The 21,392-nt window shown below is 44.7% G+C and overlaps 1 protein-coding gene across 1 annotated transcript in view; it reads right to left on the bottom strand.

Moving 5' to 3' along the window:
• Window positions 1-275: 275 nt before the first annotated feature.
• The window catches only part of LOC142817891 (uncharacterized), a 31,659-nt gene continuing 10,542 nt past the window's right edge, over window positions 276-21,392 (bottom strand). The window contains exons 2-3 of the mRNA XM_075895834.1: window positions 16,560-16,632; window positions 276-12,829 (exon numbers count right to left, since the gene is read on the bottom strand). Coding sequence (XP_075751949.1) covers window positions 12,513-12,829; window positions 16,560-16,593 — 351 coding nt within the window. The 5' untranslated portion in view covers window positions 16,594-16,632 and the 3' untranslated portion in view covers window positions 276-12,512. The remainder of the gene's footprint in view (window positions 12,830-16,559; window positions 16,633-21,392) is intronic.

Below are 21,392 nucleotides of genomic sequence, written 5' to 3'. Positions count from 1 at the left end.
AGAGAGTGGGAAGGATCTATAAGGTCGCTACACTTCTCACCAACTGCCGCACCTGCCTGTACAACAGCCAGGTGTCTATGTACTTCCGCCTTGAGCCACCCTCACTCAGTGACTATTTAATTCCATTTAACTGATGCAATCTTATGCTTTCATTTTATTTCTTTTCAATTTACTGTACTAATATTTGTTTCTCTATATACAAGAACATTTGATTTGTGCAGAAAGTCTAGTGTCGAATGATGTTATGGTATTGTATTCAAGTGTGTGCCGTGATATTTTTTTTTAATCAGTACAATTCAGTCTTTATTCAGTACAATACAGCACAAGTAAAAAGTTTACATAATACAGAAGGAGGTCCCAAAGTAAAAACTGTCAGGGGGACCTCCTATGAATTCATGTATAAAAATATAGAACAAAGATTGGCAAATAAGGAAAAAACAGCAAGCGAATAAAACAAATTGAACGTAATGAAAATTATTATTGAAACTTATGGTGGTTCAAGATTTTTACATGTAAGTGATAAACAGGAGATGACTAATTGGATTAAATGACTATAACATAACACATACATTTTACTAACTAATACAGTGTCACTTCAGAGCCTATACACGTACACATAAATGCATATAATCGTATTTAAACACACATATATATACACATACATATATATTCAGGTGTCGCATGTTGTTAGTAAGAACTGTTTTAGATGCCGCCGGAAACAATGTAATGAGGTGCTTGATTTAATAATTGATGGTAGTGAGTTTCAGAAAGAAATTGCAGAAAACAAGGCTGTCATTTTGCTGTAGTTAGTGCTTACTCTTGGAAGCAGAAGGTTACTATTTTCAGAAAACCGTGTGTTATTAGTATGTCAGTGGGAATGTCACCGACTCTACTTCTGAAATAATAAAATTCCAAATTTGAGTTGAAAGGTGAAAATGAAAAGTAGAATTTCGAGAGTGCTAAAGAGGGGTGCTGCTAATGCTGAGGAGGAACTATGTGTGATAATTCGGACTGCTCTTTTCTGAAGGTGAATGAGATGTTAGGTGTGTGGCGTAGGTATTGGCCCAGGATGAAATGCAGTAGGTTAGGTGACTGTTAATGAAAACATAGTAAAGTGATTTTAAAATGTGTTGCTGAAAACAATGACATGTGCGAATGAGTATGCGGATGCCAAAAGCAGTCTTCTTGATGACAAAATTCACGTGAATGTTATATTTGAGTTGAGGGTCTAATGTGAAATCTAGAAAAGTAGTAAACTTTGATGGGGTGATGACGCAGTTATCAATGTATAATTCGGGGGAAAATGTAACGCATTTTTGGGACGAGTGAAATAACATAAAAGTTGTTTTAACAGGGTTGATTTTCAATAAGTTATTTTTGCACCATGAAACAAGTTTCGCGACATCAGTGTTTAATTTTGCTAGTATATTGTTAAGATCTTTGTCACTAGAAAATATCGTGGTATCGTCAGCATAAAGGATGCAGTCAGATGAGTTAAGTGATGATGGTAAGTCGTTAATGTAGATAAGAAACATGAGAGGTCCCAGAATTGAGCCTTGTGGGACTCCCTGGTTAGTTATTATTGGTGAAGATAAAACACCGCCACAATTGACAACCTGGGTTCTGTTAGCGAGGTAGCTTTGTAAAAGGGCTAAAGTAGGCCCACAGATTCCCAAGGAATTAAGTTTAGCATACAAAATAGAGTGATTTATAGTGCCGAAGGCTTTAGTTAAATCTATAAATAACGCCCCTGCCCAGAGCTCCTTATCGATGGACTGTTTTATGCTATCTGTTAGTTTAATAAGTGCTAATTCGGTAGAAAACTTAGCACGAAAACCAAACTGCTTATGTGACAAAAGGTAAAATGTTGCTAGGTAGTCCATTAGGCGATTCACAGTGGGCTTCTCAATTACCTTACTAAAGAATGGGAGGATTGTTATAGGGCGATAATTAGAAAAAAGTTTTCGGTCTCCCTTTTTGAATACAGGAATTACTTTTCCTTGTTTAAGGATTGTAGGGAAAATGCCTGAACGAAATGCGGTGTTAATAAGCTCTAAGAGCACAGAAGATAACTCACGAGCAACAAGTTTGATTTTAGCTGGATAAATTGAATTGAGGCCACATCCTGTCGTCTTCAAACTTGTTATAGTGCAAAGAACCTCAGCAGGTGACGCGAGTTTTAAGAAAAAAGAGTGAGGCAAGCGAGACAACGAAGGCAAGTTAGTGACAGTCGATACTGAGTTGCTGAAAAATGATTCATTAAAAGAATTGACGATAGTGACAGGGCAAGTTAGAACGCTGGTGCCATCCGAAAATTCGGCCTCAAGTGCTTCTGGCTGATAAAGATGTAAGAATTCTTTAATTACGTTCCAATTTTTCTTACTGTCATTACCATTTTCGAGCACTTTATTTTGATAGTAGGTTCGTTTGGCTTTCTTGAGTAGGACAGTAAGAGTTTGTGAATAGAGTTTAAAGCAGGTCCTGAGGGACAGATTGAACGGCTGAAGTTTTACTGTTTTGTAAAGGTTATATTTTTAATTTATGCTACGCAGTAGTCCTCTAGTAATCCACGGGTTTCTAGGCGCTGAGTACCAACGCGATATGGTGGATACAGATGTACACGAGTTTATGATACCTGTTAGTTTCTCAGTCAAGGTACTAAACGCTTTATTAACATAAGGTTCTTGCGATAGTTTCCCCAGTCAAAGCGGGATACCAAAGCAACGAATTTCGCAGAATCGAAACGACATCCACTGACCATTTTATATTTACAATTAGTTTGTGTTTTTAATAACAGAAAAATTTGATAATGATCTGTTAGATGAAAATTGACCACACCGGCCTTCTGAACTCACATAACGTTACTGCGTATATGGTCAATAAGCGTGTTCCGACCAGAAAGAGCACATCGTGTCGGAGAATCCAGCAGAGATGTCAACCCATGACCCATGAAGCAGTTAGAGTATTGAGCACAAGAACCTTCGTTAATATTTGTAATGTCAATGTTAATGTCGCCTAAAATGATCACGTTATAATTTTAAGAAATAAACAAGCTTACTATATTATCAAGCTCAACACAAAAGTCACCTTAAGATGATGATGGGGACCGATAAATTGAACCAATGATAGTTCTTTTGTTAGACGGAAGGAAATCACGGTCAAATTCGAGCCATACTGATTCACATTTCGACACAGAAAATGCGATATCAGTACGTCGTTTATATGACAATGCGTTAGAAATGAATATGGCTGATTCACCATGATAGTCCCCGAGGCAATGAAAAAATTCAGTACGATAGCCAGGAATAGAAAACATGTTATCATCAGCTGCAGATAGCCATGTTTCTGATAGACATATGAGCGAAAAGTGATGATCGGTTAAAGAAAGGAAATTAACCACATCATCAAAGTTTTTCGGTAAGCTTCAGGTAGTTTATTGATCGTGCTAGGAGCCTTAGTTGTGTTTATCTGGCCGTGGTATCGCTACATAGGAATATTACTACCACATAAACAATGACAAGTTGGTACTTAAACTGTACTGAAAACAGAGTTACCGCGTGCAACCGTGTGCTTAGATTTAAGAACGCTTTAAAGAAGCCAGACATTGGAAATAATTCAGACGGCATGCCTTATATGCAATGTCGTGTAACTTAACTGAAAATTTCATCTTTGTTACACTGTCTTCAGTGTTTATGTGGCATTGTTAGTGACTGACTGAAGGCAGTGGTAATTTTTGTCTGAAAAAAAAAAACATGCTTGTCTCATTAATCAGACTTTTGTTGTAGCACTGTCATACACGTAATCAATCGATGAAAGCTTTCTGCTGAACTCTTATATAAGATTTTTATGTCTTTACTGGTGCGAGAACATGTGCGTACATGTGGTAAATGCAGTATAGTGTCAGCCCCTGAGCCACTGAAGGATGCGCGGCTGCGAGTATTTGTATATGCGCCGTCGACCGCCTATCCACACTTGCGCGGGAGCGGTGCTGGCACCTATAGCCCGATCTCTGGGAGGTTGCCCGATATGACAAATTCTTGAGCCGCTAGACACCAATGGCTACGGTACCCTTTATTAGCTGCTGTGCTTCGCTTTAAGGCATCTTCATAATTTACCTTAATGAGATCAGCTCCTGTGTCATCCCTTCTCTCTGCACATAACAGTATGTTAAAAACAAAGTAGTGCACAACTGTCTGACACTAGGCATGTAGCTTATGCCTTTCTTCATGACTTTTCTTCAGATGAAGGGGTGATTATTTCTACACCGTTATCTTCTGTCTTTTTAGGTGTTATGTGTTCTGGTTTAAGTGCAGTTGTTCTCTAGTGGTGTCAGTTCTTCAAGGAGTATTTAGAAGACGCCTCTGACATTCCAAAAATAACAAACCTTGCTCGTGCCAACAGAACCTAACAGCTACCCATGTCTGCATTTTCCCATTAGTCTATTGTAAGATGGTCTGTTGAAGGCCGTGATTAAGTTTGGTGAACTACGTACATACGTACGTACGTGTGTGTGTGTGTGTGTGTGTGCACATGACAAGGTAATCATGGTGGTGCTATCGGGTCGCTCCACACCTAAAAATCTCCAACTTTTTTTATGAATCAGGATGTAATGAAAATACGGGGATGAGAGCCAGACACCTTGCTATGTTGGAGGAACGAAAGCAACTACCTGTAGCAGCACCTTCTGCCGATGCTCGTGCTCTAAACCCATTTTTATTTTATTTGCAACACACCTTAAATGTATTTAGAGCAAACTTTTATGCCCATTTTGCAAAATATGTAGATATATATCCATTTTGATGCACATGGCTGGGCAATAATGGTCACATATTTTGCAAAGGTTGCTTGTGCTAAGTCTGCGAAATAGCGAGTGCCAAAAATGAGACACCCATCCAAAATTACGCACCACGTAGAGTTTCACACCGATGGCACGCTTAATTATGCTTGTTGAGTGCTTCTGATGGGACTTCGTACAAGACTTTGAAGACTTCTGTTGTGTCTGTTTCAGCATATCTTTCTTGTTCACGCATACCCTACACACATAAAAAGGCCCTAACATACTTTGTGCCTCTTATGTTATGCCGTGAAACTTCACCACCTTTTAATACAAAAAGGCCATGACATCGTCTTTCAGTGGTTACCTGGGCATTGTGGTGTAGGCGGCAATGATTCTGCAGATCATGCTGCTCGCACGTCACATAAAGAAGCGAACAGCGTTCAGATTCCGCTTTCAAGAGCGGATGCGGCGAGGCAGATTCGTCAAATGGCCCGCAGTCTCACACTGACTGAGTGGAACACACCAAGCATACGACGTACAAGACTGCACAAGCTCGACCCTTCACTACAACTACGGCCTCCACCCAGCCTACATCGACGTGCAGCTTCGCTTCTCTATCGCCTTTGGCTGGGAGTTGCTTTCACGAAAGCTTATACCACGTTAATCAGCATTACTGACAGTGCGGCGTGCGATGTTTGGCGGCACCGACGAAAATATCGAACACCTGCTGTGCCATTGTCCTTGATTTGCCTCAGATAGACAAGTACTTGCCAACGCAATGCAGCGACTGGATGATCAACCTGTTTTTGTGCAGGTGCTATTACAGCAACGTCCACATGCCTCGACAGCCCACAAGGCAGTGAAAGCCCTGCTGTGTTTCTTGAGAAAGACAGGCTTGTGTGAACGCCTCTGACATGCGGTAGAGTTCTACACGCTGCAGTGAAATTACTGTCAGTCTCTCCATCACCCTTTTTTTTCTTTTCCCTCTCTTTTCTCCTTCTCGTCTTTCTTTTCCCCTTCCCGAATCCCCCGGTGTAGGGTAGCCAACCGGATGTCTTTCTGGTTAACCTCCCTGCCTTCTCCCTTTTGTTGCTTCCTCCTCCCTTATGTTATGCATTTTTAGGGTTTGTGGTTGCTTTGACGTATAATTTGATGGGATGTTTGCAGTTGCATAAATGTATATCTGTTTGGCGCTGAAAGATGTGTAGGCTTTATGCATGTTTCTGCAGCTGTGTGAAAATAAAGGATTGTTCAGTATCTCACCCAGTGTCGATGTTTTGAAATAGCATACAGTAGTCTGGAGTAGAAAAATCATGGCCTAGGGTAGAGACTCATTGCTCACTCAAAGTCGCAAAGTGTGCATAAAATTGTGACATAAACCTGGTGAAAAATTATTTGGTTTTATTTTGTTTGGCATTATTCATTACTAAAGTCACTACTCCGCTGGGCACTCAAGGTTTCCAAAGCATCTTTGTAAAATTTCAGGGACAAAAGCATCACAGAATGTATCACATGAGACCACAAAATGAAAACTATTTCAGCCCAGCCAGAAACTTTGATCTACAAAGTGAAAGCAAGAGGCAACATCTGAACAAGAGCCGGCTAAGCAATGTAAATATACTTGAGTTTATTGTCTATCACATAATTAACTGACCAGAATTATTGAGAAATAGCTCGGGGACATTCAAGATCTTAAGTACATGCAACAAACTTCAGGTACATCTAATATCACAATAACATATTGTGATAGCCCCTACAATGAAGACACTTTCTGCACAGCCAAAAAACTACATCTAGCTTTTGACCAAGCTGGGTATGCACAACACCTTGGAAGAAATAGCCAAAACACAATGCATTTCGCAGCTTGAATGCGTGTCAACCACTACCATAAAAAAACAACAAATTATGAACAAACTTGGCACAATTTACCACCAGCATGGCCAGAAAATTTATATCTCAACAAAAATTGGAAACACCGTTGCAGTGGCTAGTATTCATGGGCACGTGCACCTCGACTTCAACAGAGGCCGACGAAAGGCCAAAGCGGAGGCTTGGCTTTGTTTTTTTGGCATGGAGAGAAGTGCATGCTTTGTTGACGTGACCGAGTATTGTAATTGTGACAAGAGTAGTAGTAGTAGTAGTAGTAGTATTTTTATTTACAGTAATCCAGATACAGAGCTCACTGCAGGGGCAAAGGGCTAAAGGCGAACAGCCTGACAAAGGCCCTTGTCCCTCCGCAGTCCGTGACAGTGCAAGCTTAAACAATATATATATTCAATACATTAGTTTCAAGCAACCTGAAATTGTAAACACAAAATTCAAACATGATTAGCATAAGAAGTTTACATAACACATTTAAAAAATTATAGGTCACTCTCGTTATAATTCACAACTAAACAATATCACACAATTACACTGCCGTAATAATAGACAGGTTTCAAAGCTGAAATTACATACAGCATACGCATGGAACATTTGGAAATAGCAGAGGAAGTAGCCATATTGTTGCAGGAAGAAGACAGGCACACGAGTGCAGAGTTGGTGTTTTGACAGTATTTGTAGTGATTGCACAGGTGGTGATCAGTCAGGTCAATTTCTTCCAATCCAGGTGAGCTTTCTCGTTCTTTTTAGTGCAACATCATCCTCCCGGCAAACGTAGCTCCATCCCGGTACAAATCATGGAGGGCGAAGTATATATGGTTTGCGCCTGGCGACATGAACGTCACTGTTGACGTGACGTAGCAAAAACACGTGAGCTGGTGCTATTTCGTATACCCAACACAATATTGGCGTAAGGTCTTGTACGGACCAGAATAACACGAGAATAGTTTTTCAGCCGAGCTAACAAGGCGCGGGGGCGTCCAGAGCAGTACAAAAGAACCAAGAGGCAATTGTGTCTTGGTGCTGATGATCGTAGCGTCGCTTTTGAGAAGGTTGTGACGTCGCGAGGTCTTGATGAGCGACCTCTCGGGCATGGACGGCCGAAGTGATTGCATCGTGGGCGTAATTGGTTGTTGAGAATACAACACCAGATGGTAGGAATGTGTCGAACGGCAAGACAGGGCCGCAGCCATACAAAAAATAAAATGGGGAAAATCCAGCGGTTTCGTGACAGGACGAATTGTAAGCAAAATGATTGTACAGTAAAGCGGTGGACAAAATCATGGTGAATGTCGGAAACGTACATGGCCAGCATGTCAGTTAGGAGTGTGGTTTAGTCGCTCGGTGAGCCCCTTCGTTTGATGGTGGTATGCGGTAGCAATCTTGTGTTCAGAAGCTCAAAAGCGGAAAGGGCCATCGTCGACCTTTGGCAATAAGTAACGGGTGTCGCACAGGGTGTCGCGAGTGAGCATTGCAGGTAGAGGTGCGTTCAGGGCGAGATGAGGGCGGGTGTACAAAAGTAGAGTTGGCCCCTGCGCGCGAAGCAATTAGAAGTGGCGTAGTAAAGTCTTGCAGACCACCCATCAACAAGCAACGGCTTTGATGGCGCTTTCCCGGGCGTGCACAGCACTGGCGCCGATGTTGGTACATAGGTGTCCTGACTTGAGCGTATTTGAATATGAGTGGACTTGACCACTTACGTTGGCAGTGGGTAAGTAGCATTTTACACGTTTGGTAGAGGTGAGTGACGTATGTGGCTTGTGTGTGGCTACATTTCAGTTACTCGCCAGCTGGCCCACGGTTTCCGTCAAGAACTCAGTAGGAGGCATGTCATGTGATCCAGCAGATGTAAATTCTGGAGGAGGCTCAGTGGGCGTGCCTTGACTTGGGGAAGCACCTTCAGTAGTCGGTGCACGTGGGTTCGTGCGCAGGTCGGTATGGAGACGGGTGCCTGTATGGCAGGCGTGAGATGCGAGGTCTGCAGTGACATAGGCGGACCAGGCACGTCGTCCTCAGGAGCGTCGGTCATACTCGCAGCGTCTCGGAAGTTTGGCCATGGTCGATGGCTGGTGCCTTTAACTTCGGCTGCGGGAGACTGTAAGGGCGATGCTGGTCGTTGCTGGCAGGACGCCCAGAGCGTTGAGGCTGGTAGAGAGTCCCCTTCGGACATTGGGGATGGTGAAGGTTCAGCAACCGGGAGGTGAATAGCGAGTGAAAGGATGTCTGCGCTAGACTCCGAGGCGTGCGGCCAGGTAGCCGTCGTAGAGTCGGATGGGGCCACGGTGTCGTGTGCCGTCGATGTCACGGAAGACGTGCATGTGGCAGGCACGTGCGACGAAGCTGTGCATGGGGGCTCTGAGGGAATGTACCTCTCGGAGAGGAGGTAAGTCGCAGTGGGGGCGTCTTCTACCTTGTGGTGATGGTCAGATGCAGGAGTGGATGTTTCTGCGACTGGATCAGGGGTAGAAGTAGTCAAAGCTGGGGTACCGAGGCAGCAGTCAATGGAGGGCTGCGGACCGGTTCGTAGCTTGCTCTGCGACGCCTGGGAAACCTGCCAGGTTTCCCAGGCACATTGACCACTTTAAGCGCTACCTAGTTTCCGGAAGTGAAGCGGCCTGTGGACGGGGACAAAGAGTGGTGCATGAGCGGCGAACTAACCGATGACCTGGCAAAGACGGGGAGTGGCAAGATTTTGGCGGGAAATCGATCTGGTTGACGATAGTGATCTGGTTCGGCGTGTAGGGCGAGAAGGTATGATCGTCGAGCAGCAGGTGGTTGCGACTGGCATAACCGCTGACGCTTGGTTTGCCATTGTCGCTGACTGAGACATTGGCTGTTGGTTTTCCTGGCAAGCACATGATGTTTACTGCAAAGCTCCATCGTGGTACCCAGCACCTCCACCAAATGTTGCGGGAAGAGTGCAGAGGCACACGAGTGCATAGTTGGTATATTGACAGTAATTTCAGCAGTTGTCCAGGGGGTGACGAGTCGCATCATCTTCTTCCAATCTGAGCGAGCTTCTTCGTTCTCTAGATTGCAACAATATTCCACTGGCCCTAAAAACCCAGGTATGCAAAGTTGTCTAATGCAAATCCGAAACAGCAATAAAAAAACTACGTTAAAAGCACGATTCCCAAGGAAGCCTTGGCCATTCTGGCAAAAGCGGGCAGATCCCCAAACGTGAGCTCGACCATCCTGTAGTTCCCACTCACATCACCACAGAATGTGATATCCTCCCGAATAAAAACGAGACTACACAATTGATGGCCAGAGACATGCTGCGCTGAACACGGACATGCCTCTCGTACAATAAGGAACATACCTCGTGTATAAGGATAGGATCACTAGCTATAATGAAAAAAACAAAAGCATGTGTTAACACAAGAATGATATTCCCACCGCTTAGTCCCAAACTAAACAGCAGACAGGCCATTTTCTGGGGACAGCTCTAGATGAACAACTTCCCTAACCCAGTTTGTCTAAAATGGATATATTCGAACAATCATCAGGACGACACATAAAATTCGTACCAGAAAGGACGTGCAACACTCTAACACATGTTATAGGGTTGTAGTTATGTTGCCAGAATGCTTGCAGTTACTCTGAAAACCTTTTCATTGAAGTTGGCTACTGCTCTACACATCTCAAACATTGGCGTCTAAATGTGAGCAGTCCAGCAAGCTCACAAGGCGGCTTTGAGGCAAGGCTTTGACGTTTCCCCGTGTGAGAGGAACCCGATATTGCATTCAACCTTGATAGACATTCGATAAAGTTGTATCCATAATAAAAAAATTGGAAGCGCAAACCAACGGGACACAAGAGAAGAGACAAACAAGCCCGTTGGTTCGCGCTTCCAATTTTTTCATTATGAATTTGTACTAACTAGCCTGCCTGTCAACCCTTCTGAATGTTGTATCCTTTGAACCATAAAGTGAGAGAAAGAGGCAACATCTGAATCTCGAGCTTGTGCCCTATAGCTAAAATGTCTCAGCCTGAAATAAAATTAGTGAAACAACAAATTCAGCAATGAAGAGGAGCCGGTCACTCAATGCAAGCATATATGCACCTGCAGGCATCATATGAGGTCTGTTAGAAAAGTACCCACCCTTTGGTGGAACAGCAAAAACGGGCATTATTGGAGCATTGTAAACCTAAACACCCTCAAAGTAGTCCCCTTGGGACTCTAGAGACTGCTCTTAGAGGTTCTGCCATTGTTGGAAGCATTCTAGCGCTGCTCCAGCCGCTCCCTTATTTTCCTTGCAATGAAAAACCAATGAGAGCACTGTGCATACCTCCCTCAAACACTGCATCCTAGCGACTGACGAAATTGCCAGGCGGGAAAAAATTCCCACGTGCACACGAAGGCTCAAAATTGGCTAATGCAAGCGCGCTTGTTCCAAATCCATGAAGTGCTTGCAAAAAAAAAAGGGTCGGATACTGTTTTAACAGACCTCGTACATTTTCCACTGGCCTTATGTGAGACAAAGGGGCAATGTATTGGCAAAAGCGAGTGGCAAACGGGAGGCACTATCTGCAGAGCTTGTTGAACAGCTAACAGCAAAGCATCACCAAGAACAACTGTTGCAGTTTTGTACAACCATAAAATTGTTCATAAAATACACCTAAACCTCCATGTAACAAAGTACGAAACATCACCGATACAAATCATCGCATTGAAGGTTCTTCGCATGAGGGTTGGAACTTCTATGACAAAACCTGAGATGCCCATGTATTTAGATTTAGGTGCATGTTTAAGATCACTACATGGAGAAAATTTCTGGATCTCTTAACTACGGCGTCTCCCACAATCATATTGTGGTTTTGGGACATAAAAACTCTACAAATATTATTACATTACACCCACCTACTTTCCTTTGCAGTGCTATTCAAGTAATTTCATGACTTCTGTATTATATTACTACACTGCTATTTTTTCTACTTCAACTCTTTCCAAAATTTAGAAGAATGTATTCCCCTTCAACTGTAGTGGCTGGTCTCTGTTGCACGGAAGATGACTTGACAAACGCTAAAAGTACATGTTTTGACAACTGGCACTAGCAGATGTTTTAGTGTACTGCCTTCCTTTATTAATTTTTTTCATAAAGCGTATGGACATTCAGGTGCTAAATAAAAATGAAACTTCAACCTTAATTTTCTTCACGAATAATTAATTTCTAACTGTGAAACATGGGGTTAGAGTTCTCAGAGTGCAGTTTGTCAACCTAAAACCAAGTCATTGTGTCTCTGTAATGTTCACTCCAAGGAGCCATGACAAGCAATTTTCGTAATCTGTATAATAAAAGTTGGTCCTTTGCTGTTGGCAGATGAGCTGGTGAAATTTCAGCACATTTGGTTGAAGATTTAATTTATAATGAGGATTTTTATAAACACGCATGTGGCCCGGTAGCCTCACAACAGTACTTGTGAACCATGACATAATAAGCCACTTGCTTTGTGAGCGTCTCTACTCCGTCCAACAACTGTTTCATGGTCAGGTGCGGTACAATGGAGCTACTTCAACTTTTGTATGCCTTGTAATTAAAAAATTGAAGAATTTGCACTGGCTGAAGTTCGAGAGAAGACAGATCTCCTGCATGAAACACATGACGTCCCACACCCCATGGCAACATAACGGTAGCTGGCAGTGAGCGGATTTTATAGCTGGAGACTTCTATAGCTGACTTAGCAACAAGATATTATTTTTTTAATGCCTGTTTTTCATACATTTACAGACACAATAGACGGTCTACAATTTTTAGCTGAGAACAGCAGTACGGAGGGTGACCTTGTCATGGCCGCGAATAAGTTCTTAGTTATGTCGGACTTAGTTACATGGAGGTTCAAATGGATGCATCTACTTATTTATGAATGACTTTATGATTTCAAGCTGTGCTTGTTGATAGCCCTTGTTGTGCCTGCGCTCCTCAGCTAGCGCCTCTAGCTCCTGCCGCCTAAGCTGGAACTCAAGCTTCTTTAGCTTTAATTTCGCCTCCTGCTCCGCCTGCCTCTGTTGAAGCTCCATTTCTTTCAGCTTCATTTCCTGCTCATGGCGCTTTATCTCGAACCGCAGCCGGTCCTCTTCAAGTTGGAGGCGGCGGTTCTTAATTGCAATGTCCCGATCACAGCGGGCCTCAATGAGGGCATATATTGCCTCAGCGTGCCGCTGCGGACCTGCACAAATTTACAAGGAACAGTTAACTGTCTTAGGTTCAAATGGATGAGCAAGTGCAACAGTTTACAAAGCACCATGATATTCTACTGAGCACACATGGTTCTATTTAACACAGTATACTCTCAGTAAACTGAAATCTATTAAAGGGAATTGTTGCTTAAATGAAACAACTTCATTCAACACGGTTGCTTTCGTACTTAGATTCTCCACTTTTTTTTATCTCGGAATTACTGTTAAAAGGAAAACATTTTCTAGTCTCTTCACATTCCATTTATCGAGAGTCTAGTGTACAGTACTATTCCAAAACACTAGACTTATAAACACAGGCAGGTAAATACTGCAATAATAGTCAAGCTGCCTCTGTACACACAAAAATTGCTTGCAACAAAATGTTTAGAATACTTAAAAGAGTATTGGGAGAAATCTTTTAAGTTGTTTCTATGCATCAAATGAAAGGTCAAGCCCTCAAAACCAAGAAAATTCACTTATAAACTTGACTACACTTTAAAAAGCAAATGTGACACGTTTTTAAAAAGCTGGTTTTCTTTCATATACTGTATACTGACGTCAAGGCACACTGTAGCCACATGAGTTAGCGACATGCTCACGCTAGATATGGTGATATGGTCACATTACACGGACGTTCCATCATCTATTGCTATACACATGTGGGTCAAAGAAGGACCAAGTGTTGTTCTGGCTGGCATCCAGTTACTGCACACTTGTTGTAGCACCCAATAGTGAACGAATCTATGGAACTTGTATCTATTGCGGCCTGTTTTGCTACTGAACTTGTAACGGGAACTCGTTCTGAAATTTGGAAGGAACGAGCTTCCGTTACTGATGTACAGGAACGTTTACAACACTGCACACGCATTATGGGCACATGAACAATCAGGAAAAGAACAGATTGAAGATAATGTTGGTTTTTCAATTTGGGTCCAACTAACACAAGTGGTCGCCCTAGAAAACAAGAAAAAAAGTTTAGATAACTTGCGATAAGCAATGGTGACAAAAACTCCTTCGTTTATTTTCTATTTCAATTTAAAAAAATAGATAACCCGCGTTTTGCCCCCTTTGCTGTATTAAAGCGTAGACACGTCATTCCTTACGTAGCGGCCGCGTGAACCAATCAGCACCCGAAGCACCGGTTCTGCTCTGGTTTCCTCTAAACCTTCCTTTCCGACGGTTCCATTCATTTATGTGAGGCACAAACTGCTCCCAGGCGTCACCCGCGAACACAGGCCGTTGCGTCCCGTGCGTGGGCTGCAGATAGTATTCATCATGGCGAAGTCCCGATGGTCTCGCGGGTTGCTCCAACGGCAGGCGGCCCGACAGAAACTTGCTCTCTTCACCGGCGTTCGTCGATAACAGTGGGCCCACGCCAGCCGACTGTGGTCCGGACGGTGCGCTGTCGTCGGAATCTGGGTCTCCGGGCCTGGTCCACCGGGACGAAGAAGACAGGCTACAACAAGTATACTCCGTCGTCTCAACAGGGATGACCCAACGAGCTCTACACTCGGCGAGGGTAGCCACGACACGCATACACTCTAGATACGGTGGAGGTGCTTGGTTATCTCTCAAAGAATGCGGCGAAAGCGGAGGGCCAACGCCGTCGTCTCTGAAGCTCTCGTGGTTCGAAGTTCCTCCATCGCCTGCACGATCTGAAGTTTTCAGTCAAAATACTTTATCGCACCAATGTTTCTTATTACGCTAAAATGGCTAGCTCATCGCTGCGAGACCACGAGTTTGATTCGCCGGCGTATAGGAGGGTTGCACAGGGACATGGCCCACGAGATGGCACCAGCATCAGTGCATCCACCTTTGTGGTCTCTCTCTCCCGGCCGCCGCGGGCAAGCAGTCGCAGAACGTACTCTAACTAGTAAGTAGGTGTTCTGTGGTACACTCACGGGTGTGCATCCATGCGATATTCCTGCGGTAATAATAGTGAACTGTGCCGTATTTGGTTGCTACAACCACTCCAGTAAGAAGGCTGGTTATGAGAATGCGTCTGATGTCGGCTTTTTTTTTTTCATACCTAAAATGATTGCAAACCAATCGAAAAGGTTTGCATGGCTCAGCCACACATATACTACGTGTGTGTTAAACATTTAATTTCATTTCCGGTAAGTGTTCAGAGCATATGCGACATCGTAGAGGTTCGCTTTTGTGGTGAAAAACTTCTGCTTTCGCGACGTGCTATGTAGCTTCGTTTACGTAGCAGTAGACGAACGCACGCACTACGACCGCGATCGCTGCTTATCAGCGGTATCATTCAAGTAGGTGTGGTGTGTTACTGATTTCAGTGTGTTAGTAAACCGTCAGTGACGCGGTGCGCTCTCGTTTACCCATGCATTGACGAGCCGAGCAAATAAACGGCGATATCACATTAACGTCTATCAGTTACAATAGAGACCGTGTGTGATCTCTGGGTGCGCAACTGCCCGACGCGCGTCTTTGTACTCTGAAGCAAAGACCATTTTTGATCGCAAACGGCTTGGGCTCAAGCACAAACGAACTATGCCAATTGTATCACCTCACATGCTCTTGTAAATGGTGAAGCCCTTCCACAGAAAAAATTCGTGAAGTGACACGACCGCGGTGAAAAAAAATAAATATTTGTGCGAGCACTGAGCAAAGAGAACCAGTCAAGTTTCCGACGATGACGCGGCGGCTGTCTCCGAGGTCTCCAACTCGCTGCTGTTGAACCCATCTGCTAGTCACATAGTTGCGGGCGTCAATCAATTTGTAGGCTTTGAGCTCATCCCTTGTTGCGAAGCTTGGGCCGCCAACAAAGTGGTCCTTAATGTCCGTGAGCTCGATGCGGGAATAACACTTCACATCACACGCAGTTTCATCGCTGCTGAAGTCGAACGGGTCGATATCTGCCGCAAAGATGAACCTTATGTTCGTAGCGAAGTTTCGCCAAACCTCGGAAGTCGCGCGTAAGCACTCAGTCGAATTTCACCCCGTTGGTACCGCACGTAGCGGTACGCACACAACCTCTCACTGCCGCTTGCCGCTTCAAAAAGGGCGCGCCCAGACCATACTGACATGGCGCTAGAGGCAAACGCCGCTAGCGCCCCAAGCGGATGACGTCACGTACAACCCTCCTATACACTACAGCCACAACTTCCTTTAGGTCGAACGCTATTAGCAAGTCTCGTGTCTCATTCCTAAACAATTCACGGGTGCCTGTGTGATACCGCGTACGAGCCACCACCGACAATAAACGCCAAGTCGTTCTCCTCGCTTATGCTAATAATGAGAGTGTGACAAAACACAACATGGCTGACAACGATGCTGATCGCTGCTCTTGATGTACAGCGCAGTCAGCTGTTAAAGCAAATGCTCGAAGGAGCACTTTTCGCATTACTTTCACCTATGAAAAAACATTGCGTGTGAAACCTTGGTATTTCAAAGTGATTCAAAATGGTCAACCAGCAGTAGTCATAGAAATCTAAACCAGTGTACTTTTTGCTAGATAGTGAGACCGGACATGCCCGGCACAGGACATGCCCGGTACAGAAGTTTTCCCTTTCGCAGTAGACACATCTGTACGTATTTGCGCTTGAACGCTACAGGACTTCATTTAAATAAGACTTAATACCTAATCTGTAGAAAATTTTTACCTCACGGTTTATGGAACACGTGTTGTGGAAGCGATCGTCGCAACATGATCACAGTGATTTCAGGTTTGTGAAGGCTGCTAACAGGAAAAGAACTCACCAGGGTTGACATGCACATTGTTGTTGGATGCCATGGTAGCGTTCTCGGGTTCCGGTGGAGAACTCCCGTCAGCCTATGAGACACACGAAGGTACACGACAACAAACTATAATAATCGTGACGAGATTCGAGAAAATAAAAGGGCGTGCATCGCAATTACTCAGCCGGCACGCTCTCTCCCGCTGCGATTTTTCCGGCAACGGATGCAGTAAATCCGATAGACGAGACAACGAGAGAGAGAGATAGGGGGGAGAAGAAAAGATATAGAAAAAAATATCTGGGGTTTTACGTCCAAAAACCACCATATGATTACGAGAGACACCACACTAATACCCTTGTCACATGGGCACTCACGAACACCGTTTAGCTTATTCGTCCTTACGACAAGGGAGATGCGGTCCGTGTCACACGGCAACCCTTACGCAAACGAAGGTAAACGCAGCATTTCGCAAAGACCGTTCGACGATCTCCCTTTGCAGCTGAACGAGGTACTCTCGTTCCGAATATCGGCAGGTCAGCAAAAAAATTCGAGCACTTAATTGCCGCAGTGACAACAATAAATACAATTTGGCAATATTAAACGTTATTTTGTTGCAGTACTCGTTCATAATGCGTGTTTCTTTGGCGCGGTGTGGAGGGCATCACCCATGCGTGCGGTTCTTGTCGCCGTGTTTGCGTGGGCCTGGAAGAGGAATGACTGACAGTGCTGCATCATTGTCACCTGCTTCGACGACTGCAGGAATGGGTAATAGGACCAGACTTAATTCAAGGGCGACTTGGGGTGCGCTCTGGAGGAAAGGAAACACAAGAACTTTGGTACACGGGCTACAACACCAACTAGTCACCGAGCACAGCGCAATTGTAAACATAGCGTTAGGCACAAGGTGGCCAGCGTCGCTGCCAGGTAGGTAGGTAATCAACTTTATTGATTCACGAAGGAATCATTTCAGGGGGGGTGTAATAGGGGAAGTGGAATCAGGATGACGACCAGCCCTCGGGCCTCTCTAGGCGGCCAGACCCTGCTGTGCTTCGGCGACCCTTCTGGCCCAGCTCACTGTCCGGAGCTGTAAACCCGGTTGTGAGCTGCGCAGAGCAGCCTCCCATCGCTACTGGTGATCTGATCCTCGCCACGGGGGCTTGGGTTCGTTTGGACAATTCAGAAATATGTGCTGGAAGTGGGCTCTGGTGCTAGGACATAAGTTGCAATGAGGCGAGGTTTCGACATGTGTAAAAAGGGACAGAAGAAAAGGAGTCGTCACTGTGGCCGTTTGAAGTCTGCGCCACAAAGCCTAGTCACTTCAGGAGAGAGATTTATGTGGTGGGGGATACGTTTGGCGGGAATTTCGGTAAAATAGCGTGATATCATGATAGCTGAGGAGTCGATCCCTGGCACCTCGAAGCGAAGGCAGGTCGCTGTGAGCCCGGTTGGCGAGTGCTCGGGCTTGGGTGTGAGCGGCCGTGTTGCCTGGGTGTCCACAGTGCGCAGGGACCCAGAGGAGGGTGATGAGGCGATCAGGCGGGGAAGGGATGATTCAAGAATTTTAGCAGCCGGAGAATGCATTCGGAAAGTGGCAAAATCACGAATTGCAGTTTTTGAATCCGAAAATAATATACTCAGCGGAGGAGTGAACAATGGCTAAAGCAATTGCCGCCTCCTCTGCTTCCAGGGATTTTGTCGAATTTGGAAGGGACGAACTAGCGACCAGTTTTTGAAATCCATCTACGACGGCTACCGCGAAAGCTCGATGATCTACATATTCGGCCGCGTCTACATAGACTGCGGGAGAATTAGGAGGGAAGCGCTTCTGAAGGGACTTGGCTCGAGCTTCCCGTCGCGCCCGATTATGTTCTGGGTGAGTATTTTTGGGGAGTGGCGGGATTGATAGGTTGCTGCTAACAGTGACGGGAACAGCGTACGTGGCCGTGGTGTGACCAGGAACGTTGATTCCAAGTCGGCGCAGGAGTACCTGTCCTGTTTCTGTGATTAATAGTCTTTGATATTGACTGAAAAGATGCGCCTCTACAAGCTCTCCCAGAGTGTTGTGCACCCCAAGTTGAAGTAGTTTATCTATGGCTGTTGATTTAGGGAGATGGAGCGCAGTTTTATAGGCATTACGAATGAGTCTGTTAGGTTGCTCGATCTCCGTAAGTGAGAGATAGAGGTAGGGAACAGAATAGGTAATTCTGCATAGGCAAAAGGCCTGTATGAGGCGGCGTGTGTCTGCTTCCCTCATGCCGCGATGATGATTGGATATGCGCTTAATGGGAGAAGCTGTATTATGAACTGAAGTGTGGATTAACTTTATGGTGTCAGCGTTCGAACCATTGTCGGAAATATTAAGGCCTAAAATATTGATTTTATTGACCCTGCAAATAGGGATATCATCAAGCATGACTTGAATGTGACATGTATCTTGCTTTTTAAGGTCAATTACTAGGAGTTCCGATTTAGCCGCCGAGCAGGTCAGCCCAATAATGTTGGCGTGTTTAACAACCATGTCAGCGGCCAACTGAAGCTTCGATTCGATTTCGCCATGGTTGCCACCCAGATGGTGATGTCATCCGCGTACAAGGAGTGATTGATGGAAGAAAGTTTGGCAAGTTCCCGCGCTAGCGGTATGAGAGTAACGTTAAAAAGGAACGGGGACAAAACCGATCCCTGGGGCGTTTCCTTGCTACCTAGTATGAAGGGATCGGTTCTGAAAGTGCCCAACTGTAGGCAGACGAACCTATTGCTGAAAAAGGCAGAGACATACCTGTGCGTGCGAGAGCCTACGTTTAGTTCACTAAGAGATTGTAAAATCGAGGAGTGAGAAACAATATCAAAAGCCTTAGTCAGGTCCAATGCAAGGATGGCTCTGGTGATGTGTGGAAAAGCAGAATTTAGCACGTCCTCCTTAAGCTGCAGCATGACATCCTGAGTGGAGAGTCCTGCTCGGAAGCCGTACATGGTGGAGGGAAACAGTTTTTCTTTTTCCATGTAGCAATTAAGACGATTGAGAATTACATGCTCCATCAGTTTTCCTGTACATGAGGTAAGAGAGATCGGTCTCAAATTATTAAGGTCTAACGGCTTAATATATTTGGGTATGAAAATCACCTTAGCTGAGTTCCATTCCTGGGGCAGCGTGCCCTGCTCCCTTTGTTGATTCATGTAATCGGTAAGAGCTGCCACTGACTTGGAGTCTAAATTTCGGAGTGTCTTGTTAGCAATTCCATCTAGTCCTGGAGCAGATGTGGTGCAAAGTTTGCTTAGGGCAGCCCAAACTTCCGCCTCTGAAATTGGTGCATCCAAGTCTGCATTGGGAGCTTCATTGTAGGTAGGTAACGATTCTCGCCTTGGGCCAGGGAAATACGTAGTTTTAAGAGCAGTTTCAACGTCTTGCCCTTGTTTTTCTACTTCAAACAAGAGTTTCGTAATTCGCTTATTACTTTCACATCGCGAGGAGCATGGGTCTAACATATGGCGAAGCAGGGACCAAGAGTTCTTCATATGTAGAGTACCGTCTAGTCGGTTACATATCTGGTTCCATTGCTGCGATGAAAGTTCGGCCGCGTGTTCAGTTACAAGCTGGAGTGTTTGTGACATTTTGCGTTTTAGTCTGCGATTATATTTTTGCTTGAGCCATCGTTTCTCCAAGCTCTGATAGGCCTCCCATAGGTGCAGTAGCCTGCTGTCTACTGGATCGCAGATATGTGCTGCTGGGGCTACTTTTTCGCTAAGAGCTACATCCTGTTTAAACTGAGACGCCCAGTCTTTGTAGTCTTGAATTTCTTTTTTCGAATTTCGGTCTCGGATTTCACGAAATTCGTCCCAGTCAACAATAGCTTTTAAATGAAACTGTGGACGAAAATTGGCATGGGACAGTGTAATTGTTAGGATGTAATGATCACTGCCGAGGTTCACCCCACTGTGTGTCCAGTTAGCTTGTCGCACATTTTTAGTGAAAGTAAGGTCAGGGGTGGTATCTCTGCTCACACTGTTGCCAATTCGTGTTGGTAGCATGCAGTCAGTGACTAGAGTGCACCTGTTTCGCTGAATGTATTGAAAAAGGCTGGTGCCCTTCCTAGTGTTTCTCCTGTAACCCCAATCTACGTGCGGGGCATTAAAGTCACCTGTTACAACTATGGAAGCAGAGTTTACTATTTGGATAGCCCTATCGATTGCTTCAAAAACAGCAGAAGGCCATCTCTAGGATGAGAATAAATATTCAAAATAAAATATGTGCCTTGTCCTGTACGACGTGGGAGAAGTTCAAGAAGAAGGCAGTCACTGTAAAGATCTGAAAGATCATGCGCTATAAACGAGGTATTCCTCTGTATACTATATGTGGTAGCCTAAGGGGAGCTAGGATGCGAATGTACAGCCTGATAGCCGAGGAGCTTGCAAGCTTTTAAAGGCTCCTGTACGGAGATGACATCAGGGGCCCGTGTAGACCGCTCTATATAAAGTGAGAGGTTGTCTCTCTTGTTTCTTAATCAACGGCAACTCCATTGCCATATGCAGAGTGAAGAAGGTGAAGATGAGGCAAGGGTGCAGGCAGGGGTTATGGCTGCGAAGGCGCTGGAGAGGGTTGAGATTGTGGGAGAGATTCGAGCCGAGCAACTAACACGTCTAGAATACTCTCTATCTTATTGAAGCGTTCAGCAATTTGTGTAAAGCCTAAATCAACCTTTTATTTGAGTTCCCGGTGTTCTTTCCGAATTTTTTGACTGGTGCTTTTAAAATCATCCTCCGATGACTCAGGTTTATCTGTCCTTTTCTTTTTTGCTGGCTGTGGAGAGGAATCTATCATATCGGTCCCTGACTCGGCTGCCATATCAGGCTCTATAA

This window comes from Rhipicephalus microplus, chromosome 5 (assembly GCF_043290135.1).
Source record: "Rhipicephalus microplus isolate Deutch F79 chromosome 5, USDA_Rmic, whole genome shotgun sequence".
NCBI lineage: Eukaryota > Metazoa > Arthropoda > Arachnida > Ixodida > Ixodidae > Rhipicephalus > Rhipicephalus microplus.
Note: the sequence above shows the minus strand (reverse complement) of the source record. Positions and strands in the feature narration are given on the sequence as shown.